This window comes from Monodelphis domestica, chromosome 4 (genome assembly GCF_027887165.1).
Source record: "Monodelphis domestica isolate mMonDom1 chromosome 4, mMonDom1.pri, whole genome shotgun sequence".
NCBI lineage: Eukaryota > Metazoa > Chordata > Mammalia > Didelphimorphia > Didelphidae > Monodelphis > Monodelphis domestica.
This window is the reverse complement of record NC_077230.1, coordinates 366,594,907-366,613,722: the sequence shown is the minus strand read 5'-3', so window position 1 is coordinate 366,613,722 and position 18,816 is coordinate 366,594,907. Positions and strand designations below refer to the sequence as shown.

Here is an 18,816-nt window from a genome sequence, read left to right as displayed (position 1 = left end):
GTTCACATAGCTAGAAATTCTGACAGAAACAAAGAACCAGTTTAGAAAAATCCAGAATAGCAGCAGTGGTTCAACTTAGTACATAAAAATATCAACAGAAGAAAGAGATGTTTCTCTTCAGCAAAATCACAGACAAATAGAGTCTGAAGCTTGAGATGAGAGCATTCTCTGGATCTGAAAAGGGTGAAGCTCTCCTGGTTGGAGATGTTTCATTCCAATAAAGAAAATGGGCAGGAGAGGTGGGGAAAGATCAGAGTGCCTGTCATTCAGCATGGGCAATTTCTTCCTACCTTGTGAGCATCCATGAGGTTCATGACAAGGTCGAGATCACCATGGACAGGCTGGTCTTCGGCTAGCTGGGGTTCCACCTTGTACAGCCAGTCAACCAAGGCCTGCAGCGCATCCATGAACTGGCCTGAGAAGAGGAGGGCCTCTTCTAGTTTATGTTGCCTACAAAGTACACATCAGAGCTTTAGATGACAGAACTCCCTGAAAGGGGATAGTTCTTTGAAAAAATTTTATTTTTGAGTTTTAAATTTTCTCTCCCTCCACTAATTAAGCTAAGAAATATGATACATATGAAGTCATGCAAAACATATTTCTATGTTAGCCAGGTTAAAAAAAAGGCAAGAAAAATAAAGAAAGGGAAAAAATGCTTTAATCTATACTCTGAGATGATCATTTCTGTCTGGAGGTAGAGAGCATTTTACATAAATCCTTTAGAATTGTGGTAGACCTCACTGTATTTGCCAGAGTTTAAGAAATAGCCCCAGACAATAACTTATCTGGAAAGCTTAGAAATACTGGAAAGTGTGAACAAGGGAGATATCTAGCTAGTTCGTGTAACAGGGACTGGAATCTCCACAAAAATGGAAGCACAGAGGGGGGCCTGGGTTCTTACAGGCTATGCCAGAGAAGCAAGCACAACAGGCCCTACACCCTATCAACCTGTCATGGCTTAGAGTATTGGCTCTATCATTTGGGGACTGACATGGGTCAGTTTGAAAATTCTCACTTTCAGAAGGGTGGCATAAGGAGATGAATTTTTTTTTGTTTGTTACAACAGTACAAAAGTTATTTGCTTTTTGTCTGGAAAGGTTGTTTTCTTCACTTATGGGAGAAAAATACACCACCATTTTATGTCTTTAAAGTAAGCTCTAAGACAGCTTAATTGCAGTTCTAACCAAACATGCCATAAAAGCATTAAATCTGCAGCAGTCATTTTTTATTATTTCTATTTTCTTAAATAATGGGACAGGCAGGGGAGTAAACTATTTCACTAGTTCAGGGAATTCCTACATGAAGAATCTCTTTCTACTCACGTTGATTAGCACCTTCTCTGAAACCTCAAGAATGTTGCTTGGCACAGTGGTATCAAACTCAGACCAACACAGGGACCACCGTAAGAATTCCCACGGGGCACACACTGACTTAGAAGACCACATATTTCCACTGTCTGCATTCTAGTCTATTTTGATTTATCAGCTTTTCCCCAATTATGTTTTAAGTGGTATAGGCCATACTTGGGAGTGCTGTTATGTGTCTGACATATGGTCTAGAGCACCAAGTGATTTGCCCAGAGGGAGGCCTGGAACCCAGATCTTCTTGGCTCCTAGGCCAGCTCTCCACTCCATTATGCCACATTGCTTCTGTAATAATGCCAAGCAGCTAAAACAGTGACTCTTAATTTATGTGGAGGAGCTTCCCCACTCTCCTCAAAGTGCTGAAGGACATGAAGTTTAACTTCAAATGAGACAGAATAAAATCTAATTGTGTGGTGGCTATTTTACAACACCCCCTGCAACAGCTGGATTCTTTTTAGGCGATCACATAATTCATGGCAGAATCACAAGCCTAAGACATCAGACTTATCTAAACCTTAACAAAGACGAGCAGTGAGTTAAAGTGCTATAGAGAGTAAAGAGATGGGTCCTAATGCTATTTTTAGGGCTATTTTCTTTGAAAACCAACATTAGGCACAGACCTAGAGGCCTATTTCTATGCTCACCGTTCCACAGACTTGCCGCACACAGTGTCCCATTTGTCTCTGACTTCCCCCAGGCAGTTGTCAAGTTTCTGAACATCATCGGGGAGTGAGGTCTTTTCTTTAAGGGCTCGGCCAGTCCGAATGGTAGTATCATACACAGGCTGTTTGCCACCGAGTGTTTTCTGAAATTCCTGTGGTTTTCAAGCAAAAAAGGAAAAGCCTTTAGATCAGATACAATTCTGGCTTAGAAAAAGAAATGTAGGGATTAAATTTATGGTTGGACTAAATATAAGACAATGTGGTTGCCAATTAAAAAAAATTAATACAGCTCAAATCAAAATGACTTTTTAGCAGATTTATTTACAAAAAGAGAGGAAGAGTGAAAGTAGGGAAAGGGTAGAGTAAGATATCTAGCCTAACATTAACTACTTGCTCTGGCCCTGGCTCAATCCAGGCAGGGCTAATTAGCCCTCAGCCTGAGGACACAGTGGTGAATATAAAAAGGGTTCTACCCACAGGGGCTCCTCCAAGACCAGAGGCCTCTCTGAAAACTAATCTCTCCAGAAGTCAGGAAAGGAGTCAGCTTTTCACTCACCCAAATCATAGCTCCTCATTGCTGTCCCAGTCCAAGATCCTTCAAGAACTCAAAGACCTTGTGCAAAAACTTCCTCACAGGAAGTTTAGGTCCTTTTAAAGACCTTTTGTTAGGTCCCTTCCTGTCCCTTCCTCCACTAAGGGGATGAATTGCAGTCTTTAAATTTGCTTAACACTGCGCAGGGAATGGTCAGTTGTTTCTGAGTTGTCAACCACTTTAGCAAATGGCTTTCAAACCTCCCCTACTTAGCTTTTGGTTGATTAAAAGTAGGTAAGGAGAGAGTCAATCCCATCTTCACAGTAAGAAAGGCACAAAGTTTTCTGGCCACATCAATGGACAAAGGATGAAAATGACAGTGCCTTCTGTTGACTTTGTAGTAAGGGAACTTTTCAAAGCTACTCACAGCAGTCAAGGAAGCAGAGTCCAAAAGATACCACAGAAGTCACAACAATGAGGGCAATGAAGATAATATGGAAAGGCAGAAATAGTCAGGGCACATGCTGGCCCCACCCTAGAAAAGTTTAAAGTCTTTCTCCTGTTCAGTGAACTACAACACTGGAGTGCAGGTTGCACCACTAGTCATTAGCACATTACTAGGCAATCCTGCTTAACTATACCTAGGCAGTGCTTAACTATTTAACTATTCCTAGAGAAAGTTGTCTGGGGAATTACAAAGGCATTTGTTGTGTTGAAACAAAATGTATCCCCCTCAAATATTCTTAAAATTTGCTATCCACAGCCTCTCCACCTGTCCCCAACTTAGAATCAATACCAGTTCCATGGCAGAAGAGCAGTAAGGACTAGGCAATGGGAGTTAAGTGACTTACCTAGGGTCACACAGCTAGGAAGTGAGGCCAGATTAGAACACAGGGCCTTCTGACTCCAGGCCTAGTGCTCCATTCACTAAGCCACCTAGCTGCCCCTATCCATAGCCTTTTGTTGTTGTCTAGAGTAGCACAAGATGAGACCAACTCATATATACACTGATTTATTCCTTGTAATCACAGAATCAAGAAATCATGGAATTAAAAGGACCTCAGAGGCCCTTTACCCTAAAACCTGTATCCAAATACAATCCTAACAAAGTGTCATACAGATTTTGCTTAAAAACTTTTATTGACAGAGGGTTTCACACCACCTTATGAGTTAGCACACTATACTTTAGAGGATCACTGAATTGGGTGCCAGACCTGGAGTCAGGAAGACCTGAGTTTATATCGAGTCTCAGATATTTATTAGTTGAGGAACCTTAGGCAAAAATTTCCCTCATTTTTCTCAGCTATAAAGTGGGGATAATATTAGCACCTACCTCCCAGACTTGTTGGGAGATCAAATGAGATTTGTAATATGCCTTATAAACCTTAAAGTGTTATGTAAATGTTAATCATTGTCATCATCATCCTGGATCATTTGGTGTTAGGAAGTTTGAATTCAAAGTTTGCATCTCTTTTGTTGACAGCCAGTATAAATAGTATTAAAAAATAAACAAACAAACAAAAAAACAAACCATTCCAAAGGACTGCCCTATAACTATAACCTGCTTCTTTCAATCTTTTCTTCACCAGATTTTTCAGTCAGTCCTGGAATACTATAGTTTCCAGACCTTTCACCATCCTGGGGACCTTTCTCTGGACACATTGTAGTTCACCAATCTCTTTTCTATACTGTGGTGGTCTGAGTTAAATGCAATACTCTAGCTGTGGTCTGACCCAGACAAAAGGATTCCTATTCTGGATATGATATTTCTGTTCTGATGGCCTCATGCCATGTTAGGTCTTTATTTTGGCTGTCATGCCACAGTGCTAGCTCCTGGTGGAACTGCCCTGCCAGTCACTAATCTTGCTAGGTATTTTACACGAAATATTGTTTTGTGAGGCTTTTTCTCTATGGGTTTTCTGAAACCAAGGACAGGACTTTACAAAGATCCTTACTGGATTCCTAGGCTTGATTTGACCCATTTCCTATTGTTGTGGATACTATCCCAGTGCTGCTGCTGTAGTTCAGCTATGCTAGCTATTCAATCTAGCTTCAAGTTATCTATAAACCTGATAAGTCCAAGCTATCTATGCCACTAGCTAAGTCACCATAAAATGCGTGGGTAGAACAGAGTCAAGGGCAAATTCTTAGGGTCTTCCACTACTTCCAAACTAATGGACCTAGTAATTGTTACTTGGATTCTAGTAACTCCATCGTTTCAAAATGTACCTAAACGTATGCAAACATTTAGCCCTGCATGACTTAAAGGCAGCAAGAGAGACTTTGTCACTCACTTGGCTGAAACTGGGTAGAATTCTCTTATCCAAGACACAAAACCTGGCAATTGATGTCTGGCAAAAGCTGCTCTTGCAGAAGTCACGTTGAATTGGCACTTAGGTCAGTGTGAGAAGTTTAAATGAATTCAGAGAACTACAGGATACCCAAGATGAAAAGAGCCTGAAAAGCCAAGAGTCCAACCTACCCAAGGAAAGAAATTCTTTTCCAGACTTTCTCACTAAGGGTTCATTAGGATTCATTGTTTGGAGATGTTTCTTTCCCATAAGCTTATAAATCTGTCACCTTTCCATACTCTCTGAGAATTAACTTTGCCTTCTTGGACCAAGTGACTCAAGTCTCACCATGCCTTTTCCATGTCACAGCCTCTCAAGGTGCAGGAAGATAATACATATCTTCCCTCTTGTAGTTTTCTCTATCCCTGGACCTACAACAGACTTCTGCTTTTAGAGTCATAAGTCCTTTATTACTCTGGTTGGTTTCCTTTGGAAGGACTTCAGTTAGTTACTGTTCTCCTTGAATGTGGTCCCAGAACTGGAAGTAGTTCTTTTGATATGGTTGCTCAGGATGGCACATGCAGTGGAATTACCCTCTTACTCATTAGGGACATCATACTTCTCATAATACAGTTTGAAAATGTCATCACCTTTTTATGACGACTCTACTATGTTATTGGCTTGAGGTCCACTAAAATCAAGATGTTTTTCATATAAAACGTCTGAGGCAAGACTGATTTAGTGGAAAGGAACATGACACTCCTCTGGTTGGAGGGAATTAGACTAAAAGTAGGTTAATTTCCACCATCCCACTTCTCTCTACATTTTATAAAGGGAACTGAATTTATTTTATTGATATAAAGTTCTATTACACCACACCTATTTCCCAGTCTACTTTCCATCAACCCAGAACCTTTCCTTGTAACAAAGAAAAATAGTTAGGAAAAATTAACATACAAAACAACTGCATCTAGCAAGACAAGGGAAGAATGTTATCTATTCTGAGGGACCTAAACTGGTTACTGAATTAAGCAGTCTGTCTTCTTTTAGTGTTGTTTTTACTTACCAGCTGTTTTTCTTCAAAAAGAGTCATATTATTTTTTCCAAGCCATAATCTCTGTTTTTATATTAGTGATTGACCTGTGATCAATTAACTGCCTTACCTTATGCCTGGACAGCTGAAGCTTAATTTTGTCTGGATCATTAGATATCTCTAGTTCTGAGTCCAGATGATTCTCTGCATCTTCTAGCCAGTCAATCAGTTTTTTCCAAGCTTCGTGGAACTAGAATTATAAAATAAAAATATTGGCATGTTAGAGTATGAGGTTTGGTCCTATGAAGCTGGCTTATAACTGGTATTGTTTGAGAATTAAAAAAGAAATCTTACCTGTTTAGCTCGCTTTCTGGCATCATCCAAAGATCGACCCCTCTCAACAGACCTCTGGACCACCTTTTCCCATCGAGACTGAACACTAACCAATAAATTCTTGATTAGAACAACATCTTGCTTTTGACTGAGAAACTTCAATTGATTTCCAGTTTGATCCAATTCAATAATGTGGTCCCGGTGGGCATTTACTTCATTGGCAAAAACCTGAAAGAGAACACTGTTCTTCAAATCTTAGAAGACAACAAGTAATAGACTCGAGTCAGAAAACTGCGATGAAATTCTACTCTTGTAACTTACTTGCCAGGTCATTTTAGTCAATTTTCTGAATTGCTATCAAGACCTATAATTTCTGCTTCACAGGGTTTTTTTTTTTAATTTTAATAAATGTAAAGTACCAAATACCTGTGAGTTGTAACTCTATTACTCTAAAGAAAGAGACAGAATAACCACTGCTATACCCAGAATAAGGAGTCCCTTTCATGCACACTTTTTCAAAGGAAGATAATATTATCATGTCTTATTGATACCTTGTGCTCATCTATTTGCAAGAGGATGGTGTTTAGGATGAGGCTGGGTGGAGGTGCAATGTTCAAACTCTGCTCTGCTAAGGTTAGCCAGTTGATAAACTCCTGCAAGGAATTCTGGAATTCTGTTGCCAGGTTGAGTACTTCTTCCAGCTTTGACTGAATTTTAATGACACAAAGAGAAAGTATGTGAGTTTAGGCATTATGGATTCTAAGATAAAAACTTCATTGTGTACTAGATGAAATGACCTCTAAAAGGGGAACCTCATTAAGACAACCACTAACATGACTTGTTTATCAAGAAGGGTGGATTTCAATGCTAGTGGCTGAAGTGGAACAAAGGGACAAGAAGTGTGCATACAGAAGAGAAGCCTTCAATTGGCATGAGGGAAGGAAACCATTCAATAAATGGAAAGGAATAAATGGAAAGGGAAGGAACAGCTGCAGGATCTGTGAATTGGCTTGGGAAAACCCTCATTTCCTTCAGTTTATTCTTCACTTTGTCAAATCCAGGAGAGTATGTTCATTGATCTGTTAGAATTGTATAAATGTCCACTTTGGGAAAGCGTGCTACCAAAAAAATCAGCATACTATATTTGTAAGCAATCAGTGCAATAAAAGCAGCCAGAAAGTTATTAGTAGTTCTAGGTAAATGTGTGGCAATGACAGGCACAGCTATTCTTCTTCCTTGAAATTCAAGGTCCTGTAAATTTCGGCATAAAGACTTGAAACACAAATGCAAAGGGACCCAATTAGGACAAGGGACACTCCAATTCTAATAGGTTCAGTAAAGACAAAACTATTACACTATAAATACTCATTTGGACCTCTACCCTCACAATCTATGGCTATCTCTTCTACACTTCTGCATACTTGCCACACACCTCATCTTTAGGCAACAGTGTAGTTAGAAGTAGGCAAGAATACAACTGGTTTTGGTACTTATTCTGAAAAAGGATATGATCTGATTATTCAAAATTGCTTTGTTTTCCTTTCCTTAAAAAAACAAAACAAACAAACAAACAAACAAACAAAACAACCAAAAAACCCACCCTGGATTTTTCTGTTATAGAACTCATACCATGTGTCCTGATTTTTGAAAATGTCTCTGGAAACTGCCCATAGGTTATGTATAAAACTGAGGGAAAGGAATTATCAATAATCATAATTTTTAGAAGTCATCAGCATTCCCTTCAAGGTAAGAGTTAAAAGTTAGTGACTAAAAAAAAGGTCACAAAGTGAATCACCACTTTGACTAGTGATTCCAGGAAATGAGAAAATATTTTATCATCAGGGTAAATTTGTCCACCCATTTGGCCAACAAGTACTTATTAAAGTGCCCGTGCTATAGCCTGTGCTAGGTTTTGTAATGTTGTGGAGGAGAGAAAATGAGAAAAGTCTGCAGCAGAGCTGGAGAAGCCAGGACTGCAGAACCTGTCAATCAAGGAGGACATTCTAAATAGAATGGGGAACTGTTGAAGAGCAAAACTGAAAACACTTGGGTCTCTTGCCTTGGGACAGAAAGGAGAAAGGACAGAAAAGTCCTGCTCTTGGGTTTCTCCCTATAATACTCCAGTGACTGAATCTTCAAACCTGTTGGCCATTTCCCCAAATCTGAACTTTATTCCACCATCCTCCAATTTAGGAATTGTTTTAGTATTAGGGAAACCCCAAGCCCTCTCTCCTTTCAACTTCTTTTCCCTTTCCCCTTCTCCCAAATAAACCCCCTTACTTAAACTTAGATAAGAGAGAGTGCTTTGTTTGATATACCAAGAGACTCACTTTGAGCTGACTTCAGTGCTACCAACAGAAGAATCAACTAAGGTGGGGGAGAGGGGAGGAGAGAGTTAGGACAGGAAGGGAGAAAGGGAAAAAAGAGGGAGGAGATTGGCAGATCTGATCTTGAAATTATCATCTCCCACTTAAAATAATCCCCTAATACAATTTGGCACCCTGAACAGACTGTATCCACATCCTGCAGAGATACAAAGCCAAAATGAATGACATTCCCAGGCCTTTGAAGGGCTTATTATGTTTTAACAGGGGCATATGACATGAAAAAAGGTAAGTAGATACACCGAATTTGAGAAGAGAGAGCCCAAACATTGAGGGAATCACCCACTCAAAGCAGTGTAGCTGACTGAGATCAGTGTAGTTTGTACCAGAAAAGATGACCTCTGTGGGTGACATCCTTAGGAATGAAAATTTGTCTATTCCAACCCAGGGATGATGCTCATTATACTAGTTACCTTCCTTTCTTCCATCTTGCTGCTGACCACATGCCATTTTTGTTCTAAGAGTGTGACACTCTGCTCTGTTTTAGAGCCAGATCCAGAGTCATCCCGGCTTAGCAGCATCAGCCTCCCCTTGTCCAGCAGCTGGTTATATGTCTCCTCCTGGCCTTTCAGCTGGTCATAGAGTTCCTGTGTAGAATTGAAAGAGGCAGCAAAAATAGCCATAAGGCATATTTCAATGGGATTTCAATTCAATAAAATTTGCATATGCATAAGGAATGAGGTGGAGTTGGGGAATGCCACAGAGCTAGTTTATGCCACTATCAATATGGAATTTGTTTTCTCAAGTTTACAAGGATTTATCTGAGATTCATTCCTGAAAAAATGCCATATTAGAATTTCTCAAAATTCATACTAATAGTTCTCTTAGGAAGTACATCTCCATCTTACAATTACAGATGCAGAGTATAGATCGCTATACTCTCTTGTTATTTCGTCATCAATAAATGAAGTTGTCTAAGCCCTACAGATCAATGTAAAAATTTTTTACTTGCCAAATTTCCCAAAAAATTACTGACAATGACATAAACTGATAAAAGCTCTGGATTAGTGCTCATCTGCACAATACTGTATTAAATCAACATCAGCACAAAAAAAAAACATATCAAAGAAAAGGTTTTTGATTTTAAAAAGGGGTTTAGTGTTCTAATTCAGGGGCTTTTACCATGTGAGCATCGAGTTGTTCTCGTGCTGTTTCAGGAAGACCTCCTGTGGGCTTTGATGAAGAAAGCTGGTTTTCCATCCTAGTCAGTCTCAAGAGAAAATCTTCAATTTCACTGTGGAAACCTTGGGCCTATTTGAAAAAAATTCAGATTGTGAATTGAGGATGTCAGCAATTGTTAACCTTTGGGTTCAAAATTTAATTTTTGAAATTACTGAATATAGAATCCAACTCCAGGCAAAAATGATTCTGACAATTACAGAGTCATCCCATTACTTAGCTAGGATCCAGCCTAGACTAGATATTGACTAATAAACATTTCTATCCTCTACAGCAAAAGGTACTACCCAAAATACCAAGTAGAAGGGGTCTCCTAATAACACAGTTCATTATTCTATAGATTCAGATATTTCAAGGAAATTAGACATCTACCCTAATAATTATATCAAGAGACTTTCGTCTGATCCCACAGATTTGGTCTGTGAGAGTAGCTCTAGTAGATCACAAATTGTTCCTTTCAAAGGAAGAGGACAGGATGATGTGCTGAATTTCTAGTTAGAAGATAAAAGGTTAAAATCCTGGCTTTGCTAGGAACTATTTGTTTCATGTGACCCAGGGTAAAAACCTTTTACTTTTTTCCCCTCCGTAAAAGGAAAGAATTATACTAGATGATATGTGAGATCCCTTTTTGGAGTCCCACATGCCATGACTAAGATATCAGAGTAAATACAAAGAACAATATTGGTGCTACCTTGTTGACGTGAATGTCCACAGTCCTAGTTTACTTAATCATTTGAATGGCAGCATGGTGTAGTGAACAGAGGTGTGATTTCAAGGTCAGAAGCAAGTTCAAGTTCAAGTTCTGCTTCACATATTCCCCAAGCAATCCTCAGCAAAGTCATTACAGCTCTCAATGTCTACAGAGCAACTCTAAGCTTACATGTGGCTGAGCAGGCACCCATTTGTATTGGCAGAGGGGATTTCCTTCAATGAGAGTTCTCTATAGCAGTGACATTAGAGATTCAGTCCAACCAAAGTAACAAAGGGATATGAGTGCATGCATGATCATGTGTAACTATAATTTAGAAAACTATTTTGCTTAACCACTCATGGAGTTTGAGATTTTTTTGTTTGTTTTGTCATTTGTCCAATGAGTGGTTTTGTTTGGATTAAAAAAAATTGTAATGCAAAAATCAATGAATAAAAATCAATATAATATGGTCTCACTCTAACAGCATAGCTGTTTCTACTATCTGGAGCTGTGCCATAAGTTGTCAGGCCTCAGTTACCAATTACACCCATCTTCTGATTTGGAAATGCTATGACCCCTAAGAAGATGTAATTTAATAGATATCTATATAAAATCTCACCTTTGGGGGTTTAGAGAACCTACTTGACAAAAATAAGGTACAGTAGGGTATAGTGGGTTGCAGCAGCAGCAGCAGCAGCAGTTGTCATGTAAGGAAGTCTAATTAGAGCAGGTTATTCATGTGATATTAAGCTACATAATAAGTTGCACAGTATTCAGGGTGAAGGAGTCTTAATCTTAAAACTTAAAAAAGCTCAAACTGTACCTTAGAAGATTTGGTTAAGCAAATTCCCCTATTGTAACAATGTGAGAACTTTAAAATTACTCCACCCTACTCATGACAGTGCCTTAGGGGAAGATAAAGTTGTAAACTCCTTACTGAACAATGGAAAGTCCCCAACTCATACTTATAGTTAAGCTAGAACCTTAAGCTGGGTCTATTTTTAAATCTAATACAAAAGGGTGCTAAGTATCTATAATGGTTAAATTAATCCCTAAAAGGTCAAGCAACTTACAAAAGGCAAGCTTAACAAGAGGTGTGAAGTTTTAGTCTACCCAGAGAAGGTGAGAACTAAGAATGGGCAGTCCTGGGAAAGGCATCTACTGTGATTGGTAGATGTGAAAATTTAGGGGAGGTGACACAGGAGAAAATTTCTTTAAAAGGAAGGAACTTACTGAATTTGAGTTGGTTGGCGTTCAGAGTTGGAGATGGAGTTTTGAGATTTGGAGCTTGCTTTAGGATGATCTTGTGGTGAGTGATTAAAGACTGACTAGTCTCCCTTAAGGCTCAGGCCTAGGCCATTTGGCCAAGGCCCTTCATACTAATTTCTCTTACTCTCTACTCTCTCTCCCTTCCCTTAATTCCTTCATTTGTATTAATTAAAACCCAGCTGACTTGGGTATTTTCATATTTGGGAATTTTTTTCCCATGGCGACCACTTATTTTTGATTTAAATCAAGACACTAAAAATTATTTTTACAGTTTTGAAAATTCACAGACTTGAACCCCATTTTTTCACGGCTACAGGAGGGGAAGATGCTGCGGTTCCTGCCTTCTACCCAAATCAAACACTTCTGGGGGAATAGTTTGTTCTGTTCTGGGTGCCACATTTTTTTGGGAAAGATACTGATGAACTAGAGAATATCTTTTTTTTTTAACTTTTTGTTTTGTTTTTTGATATTGTCTGTTGTGGGTTTGTTGTTGTTGTTTTTTTCAACCCTTACCTTCCATCTTAGAATCAGTAATGCGTATTGGTTCTAAGGCAGAAGAGTGGTAAGGGCTAGGCAATGGGGGTTAAGTGACTTGCCCAGGCTCACACAGCTGGGAAGTGTCTGAGGCCAGATTTGAACCTAGGACCTTCCATCTCTAGGCCTGGCTCTCAATACACTGGGCTATCAGCTGCCCCCTTGAACTGGAGAATATCTTGAGCAAGACAATTAGGATGGGAAAAGGGCCTTGATATCATGTCATACAAGAATTATATGGAGAAACCAGTGGCACTTTTATTCTTCTAGAAGTCCTAACTATCTTCAGATATCTGAAGGGCTGTCACATGGAAAAAGCAGTAGGCTTATTTATTCTGCTTTGGAAGGCAGAAAGAAGAACCAACAGGTGGAGGTTTGAAAGGAACAAATTTAGATTTGACGTAGGGAAAAGAATTGCTAACAATGAGTGCTAACCAAAATAGAATGTGCTGTCTTAGGAGCCTACCAGGAGGTCTGCAAATAAAGATTGGACTCTATAGACTCTCCAACTCTTTAAATGTTCATGATTTTGTAAATATAGAGACATGCATGCATGCATGCACAGCTATGTCTGCTTGGAAGAATGCCACCTACCTGCTGGAGGGTTGATTGCAGCTGCTGTTCTCGTTCCTCTGTCTTCTGCAACACTGATTCCCAGCACTGGTTCATTGTTTCCAATCGGTTCCTTAAGCTGCTTGCATCATCATCACCAGCACTGGATTCAAGAAGCTCATTGCCAGCTTTGTTGACTGTATCCACTGTGGCTTGGTGAGCCAACACATCATTTTTTAGAACCTAAAGAATTTTGAACATGTTAGCTTCTCTTGCAGGTTTAATCAATTCAAGGGGGCAGGGGTGGTGTCAGGTCAAGTTTTGGGTTTCAAGTCAAAAGGTTTAGAGAGAGAAAATGGATGACCTACATGGTGTTTTGCAAGCTCAACCTCAATGACTTTAGGGTCTCCATTGATGGGTCTCTGTGCATCTAACAACTCTTCTGTGTGAGTCAACCAGCTCATCAGCTCCTCCAATGCATGCTGGAACTGACCAAGTGCCAACAGAGCACCTTCTAGCTTGTGCTGGTTGGGAAAAGGAAGGCAAAAAAAATTAGGAAAAGTGAAAACCAAAGGGAGTAATGGATAGATGCTTCTGGTAACTTCTACCATACCTGCCGGTGGGCAATTTTCTCACCCAGGTTTTCCCAGAGATGTTTTAATTCTGTCAGTGGTTCTCGGATGATATCTCGATCGGTTTCATCAGTAGCTTTTTTCAACATCAGCTCGCCCTGATGATTTAGCTTCTCCATCTCAATTTGCTGTTGGTATACTTCCATTTTAAACTCCTATCAAACACAAAACCTTTATCATTAGCATGTGAAGAGGACGAAATCTTTCAAAGATCATCCCTGCCTCCATCTGTACAATTAGCCCTCACAACCATGTTCAGGAAACAAACCTTCATCTCATTTAGCTGATCTTTCACAGTGTTGAGGTCAGTGCCGACAGGAGGCATGTTGCAGAGTTTAATCACAGTGTTATCTAGCCAGTCGAACATAGTCTAAAATCAAACAAAGTTAGAAAAATCAGACTATGGAAACCTAAGGAAAAGTAGATGGCCCCTCTGCAGGTAAATAGAGGCAAATTCAATCCCCTTGTGATTTTCATTTTTAGGTTAAAAAAATAGTAGATTTCATTCCAACAACAGAAGCTTAGAAAGTGATCTTGTAAGGTCCACTACTTTTGGTCTAAAATTAAAGAATCATATCCTGGTTTGATTAATTTTGGATAAAAACCAGGAATTTTGACACAGATTAAAATCGATCCCTGTCATTTGAGAGATTATTAATAGGAGGCTGATGCATAAAGGTAAAAACACAAGACAAGAAGTTCTTTTGATCTTATTAGTAGGGGCATGCATCAAGACAGGCACCTTATATTGGCCTTCCTGGTCCTCTGGAATAGTTCCTGGACAAATTTAGTTTAATAGTCAAAACATGTCACTGAACAGACCTAAGAACTGCTCATTAGTCTCATCTGCTACCTTAGACAAATCCCTGAATCTTTCTAGTACAACCTCTTTCTCTGTTCAATGAAGGGCTGGAGCAGATGATCTCAAAGGTTCTTCTTCCCTTCCTTAAAGGTCTGTCAGTCTAAATGCAGATTAGCAGAAATGCCAGGAAATGTATACTACATTATATACACCTCACTATTCCCTAGTTGCTAGTGAGTAGAACAAAGCAGAAACAGTGAAATCATCAGTCCTGAGAGTGAAGTGCCTGGGAACTTGGCCATCAGATGAAGGTGTCTGTTTCGAATGTGCCTCTCTCTTCCATTAGCCCTCTCCTGGCCTCTTACCTGTAAGGTGTCCTGATACTGTACTGCAGCTTGCATGGCTTCCTCCAGTTTTTCGAGTCTCTCTCTCCAAGTTTTGTTTAAGTTCTCCCAGGCATTGTTCATCTTAAAAACAAAAAACAAAAACAAATAGAACCCCCCAGTAACAAAATCTGCCATGTTTCCTTCCTAGCCTGAGGATAGGCACTGTGTCTCCTCTGGAGGACTCTAGCCAATTTGTCTTCATACCTCATCAATGCTCTTCTTCACCTCTGGCTTCTCTGTTTCTCCACAGGCAAAAATCAGGTCTGCTCCAAGGATTCGAATAAACTCTAGTTCTTCATGCAGACCATCTGTCTCTTCCTTAATAGTCTGTGTGCAAATGAATACAGGATGAGTTAAACAGAAGGATGGAAATGACTCAAACTCTCTAAACGTAATTCCTAACCTTCAGAACAGAGAAGGTAACAGATTTGCCAATTATGTTCTACAGTTGTCTTGGTTTTTCTTGTATTTTTGATTCTTAAGGATCGAGGCTCTCCAGACTGGTCTTTTTAATGTACACAAAGAAGACCAGGGAGACTGTACTAGGTTTTTGGTACTTTATTAAGGTTCTTCTTTTCTCCAGCATTTGTTGAGCACCTACGGTTTATAAAGGCTGATAACAAGGTATTCTAAAAAGATACAAAAGAAGGGTGTTTCTGGCTTCAGAGAACTACAGGCATTTGTGAGGATCATATAGAAAGAGCAATAGATTCACTACTGGGCAGCTGTACTTGTCTGTTTTTGAACAATATACTCTGAAGGCTTATTTTAGTTTGTTGGACATATCCACTGCCTCAAAATAGAAGATTCATTGCTTTTTGAAAGAATGATCCTGGGCCTAGCTCTACCATTTAACTATGTGACCTCAGAAAAGTTCCTTTTCCTCTGAGCATTGGTTACTTTATTGACAAAATGGGGGCTTTTACTACTCTTTGAACTCCCCTACCTCCCAGAATTATTGTTGAGAATCAAATGAGAGAATACATGCAAAGAGCTAAAGAAATGCGACATATTATTACTGAGTTTACATCTAGCTGAAAGATTAAATCCTATTTCCTCTTCCCCTCACCCCAAAAAGAATCTTCAAACAAGCCTAAGTAACAGCATATAAGTGTTCAGAGTCTGGGGAGTAAGTGACCATTTGTGAAGAATGGGAGCAGAGGGGAAAGGCTCCTGGAGGAGGCATATTGTAAGAGAGGCCTTGAAGCTGGCCCTGGATTGGCAGAGAGAACAGAGGTTATGTGAAGGAAAAGGAGAAAAACAAAAGGATCTGCTATGACACCAGAGAGAGATTATACAATCTAATGTAGACAGAACTGAGTAAGTGGGAAGGGGGACTTCAGAGAAAACAAATCAAATAGGTACTAAACTTGGCTAAATTCTAAACATGAAATCCAAATGAGGCAACATCTAGAGTATAGATCTATATCATTAAAGAGGATTTTTTTAAGGACAAAATAAAACAGAACAGAGTACTGGTCAGAGTTCAAGTCTCACCTCCAATACTTCCAAGCTCTGTGACTTTTGGTCAATTATATAACCTATTTAATCCTCAGTTTCTTAATTTGTAAAATGGGATAAGACCATTAATACTTAACTCAAAGGGGTATTATAGTATCAACCATTATTATTAACATGATAACTATTTCCTGTGCTTACCTCAGCAGCCTCCACCTGCTGCTTAATGATGGAGGGATCGATGCCCGGGCTCTCCAGGTCATGAACAATATCCTGGGTATCTTTTATGGTGGCCAGGAGGGCTGCCATGTCATACCAGAACTTTTCTGCCAACTCAAGGACATCAAGGAACTTGACTTCCCGCTCTTCAGCTTGGGCTTTGATATCCTCCCAGAAAAATACCATCTGATCCAGTTTGTCTTGGATTTCTGATATAGAAAAAGAAGATAATAAAGACAACATGTAGTTGCTTGGTCTCATTAAGAGTTGAACATAAGGGCTAATATTCCTACAGAGGTTTGAGAACCACAATTCCATGGGAGTTATCTCTAGGCCTCTGTAATGGATTTCCTTGTGTCTGGAATGCTATCCCCTCTTCACTTCTGCCATTGAAAATTCCTGGCTCACTTAAGGTGCTACTTGGAAGGATTTAAGTGTGCCCCTCTGAAATATAAGGCATTTCCTGATCTACCCCAGTTGTTAGTATCGTCCCTCTCAGCCAAAAATGACTTCGGCATTTACTTTGAAAATATGTACTAATTTATTTGTATATATATATTGTCTTCTCCCCAGAAAAACATAAGCATCCTGAGTGCAGAGACTGTTTTGCTCCTTAGGACTCTCAGAATCTAGCATAGAGCCTGGCTCATAGGAGGTCCTTAAGGAATACTTGTCAAATATGAATCACCACAGTCCCTGGGAATCTAATCTATAGTGACCAGTTTACAAATCAACTACATATTGAAATGAATCATTGTAAGGAGAGCCCAGAGCCTCTCCCTGGTGGAGCATTCTTCTCAATAGGAGGAAGCAACACCACTTCTGTCCTCTACTCTGGGGACTGAGCTTCCAGAGCTGAAGCTGCTGCTTCTCTTGTAGGACAGGAGCATGGAGGAGGCTGAAGACAATCTCTGGACTCTCCAAGACTTAGAGGGAGGGCAGCAGATTTTCTGCTTCTGTTACCAGGAAGGTGTAGGATATGGACAGTTTTTGAGCCTATTGCTCAGGAGATCTAGTTGGGGAGGTAGAAGGGTTTAGAGGTGGGAAGAAGACAGAATGAAACCATAATACACTCCAGGCATACTAAGTTTAGTAGTTCTTGTTCTGTCGATAGACAATGGCCTTCCAGGTGTGGCAATGACTTGATTCCCCTGTTACTATGGTCCATTTAAAGGTTTAGTTCAAAAAGTACATCAGTACAATAGTGCAGCAATATTGTGTTAAACTGTCTAGAGGACTTGGGTTTGGCTCATGTTCCAGTTCTACTGTTTATTAGTTATATGAACTTGGGCAAGTCATGATTAGGTTTAAGGGTGGTCTGGGAATCTAGCCTATTATGCATGAAATTGTTTCTATGGGAAACTATGTTCTGAGTTTCAGACAATTGATTTCAAAACATTTTTGCATTATAATCCATTTTTAAATTTAAGTCTGAATGAGAAGTTAACCCTTTACATCCATCAAAATATGAATATGGTGGAAAATATCCAATAGTTAAGAACCAGTTAAATGACCTCATAAGGGAAAGAGATTCACATACCTTTTGCAGCTAGATCCTTGTCGGCTCCCTGGGATCGGCCTATCAACTCCTCACCCCGGCGTTTCAAAGCTTCAAAGGATGGCTGCAGCTTCTCTAGCTCCATAGCAGTGCTCTTGTTGTCACTGAGACATTCTCGGATCTTGTCCACTTCAGCAGGGATCAATGGTGGTATACGCAGGCGGGAAGAGAGGTTTTCCAGGGTTTCCAGCATGGGCTCCATTTTATCATGGAACTAAACAAGCATACTTTGATCAGATAGGATGTGCTCTCAGCTACTTGGTTCTTCTATGTATTTATAAGGAGCAGCAGTGATTCAAGCTACCTGTTACTTATGGGGCTAGATGTAGACCCTATTTTCTATTTGGGCATCCTGTGGCCCAGATCTATCTGTCCTCCAGGACACAGGATGATGATAGCTGTCTGAAAGAAGTACAGACAATTCCTTGTGGATTGCTATTTAGACCTTATACAGAAAGAATTCACAGGTAGTGAATGAAGAGTTAGCTTAGTTCATCACTGCTATATATGATCTCAGAGGTTTTCCTACATCAATCATGCAACAAAAGATGAGACTATGAAACAAGATTGGAATCAGTGTATCCACGTTGCAGATGATGGCTGCATGCACAACTTGAATATTTGGGTCAGAAACCCCGAGTCAGGGGTATGTAAATCTCAACATGTTAGAAGATTTGGGGATTAAAAACATCAACCCTCACATGCAAGATAACAATTTTATTTGTGTTTAAACAGAGAAGGAAACAAATGGGTGACTGGGGAAGTGGAAATGATAAGCACTTTGTCAACCTTAAAGTGACACTGTTATGTTTAATTATTGTTATCAATGCCAAGTTCATTCATTGAAACCATTTTGGTGAGAATAAGGATCTTTCATTAGAGACCTGGCAACCCTAAGGTTCCTCAAACAATACAGTGGATCATATTTTACAACTAC

The 18,816-nt window shown here is 39.6% G+C and overlaps 1 protein-coding gene across 26 annotated transcripts in view; it reads right to left on the bottom strand.

The window, feature by feature from the left end:
* The window catches only part of MACF1 (microtubule actin crosslinking factor 1), a 404,892-nt gene that overhangs the window by 28,392 nt on the left and 357,684 nt on the right, over window positions 1–18,816 (bottom strand). For all 26 annotated transcript variants that reach the window (XM_056795193.1, XM_056795199.1, XM_056795200.1 and 23 more), the window contains 15 exons: window positions 17,862–18,093; window positions 16,304–16,530; window positions 14,849–14,971; window positions 14,624–14,725; window positions 13,725–13,826; window positions 13,438–13,611; window positions 13,193–13,348; window positions 12,867–13,067; window positions 9,722–9,850; window positions 9,013–9,186; window positions 6,767–6,922; window positions 6,237–6,443; window positions 6,013–6,132; window positions 2,009–2,178; window positions 291–450 (listed from right to left, as the gene is read on the bottom strand). In XM_056795193.1, coding sequence (XP_056651171.1) covers window positions 291–450; window positions 2,009–2,178; window positions 6,013–6,132; window positions 6,237–6,443; window positions 6,767–6,922; window positions 9,013–9,186; window positions 9,722–9,850; window positions 12,867–13,067; window positions 13,193–13,348; window positions 13,438–13,611; window positions 13,725–13,826; window positions 14,624–14,725; window positions 14,849–14,971; window positions 16,304–16,530; window positions 17,862–18,093 — 2,433 coding nt within the window. The remainder of the gene's footprint in view (window positions 1–290; window positions 451–2,008; window positions 2,179–6,012; window positions 6,133–6,236; window positions 6,444–6,766; window positions 6,923–9,012; window positions 9,187–9,721; window positions 9,851–12,866; window positions 13,068–13,192; window positions 13,349–13,437; window positions 13,612–13,724; window positions 13,827–14,623; window positions 14,726–14,848; window positions 14,972–16,303; window positions 16,531–17,861; window positions 18,094–18,816) is intronic.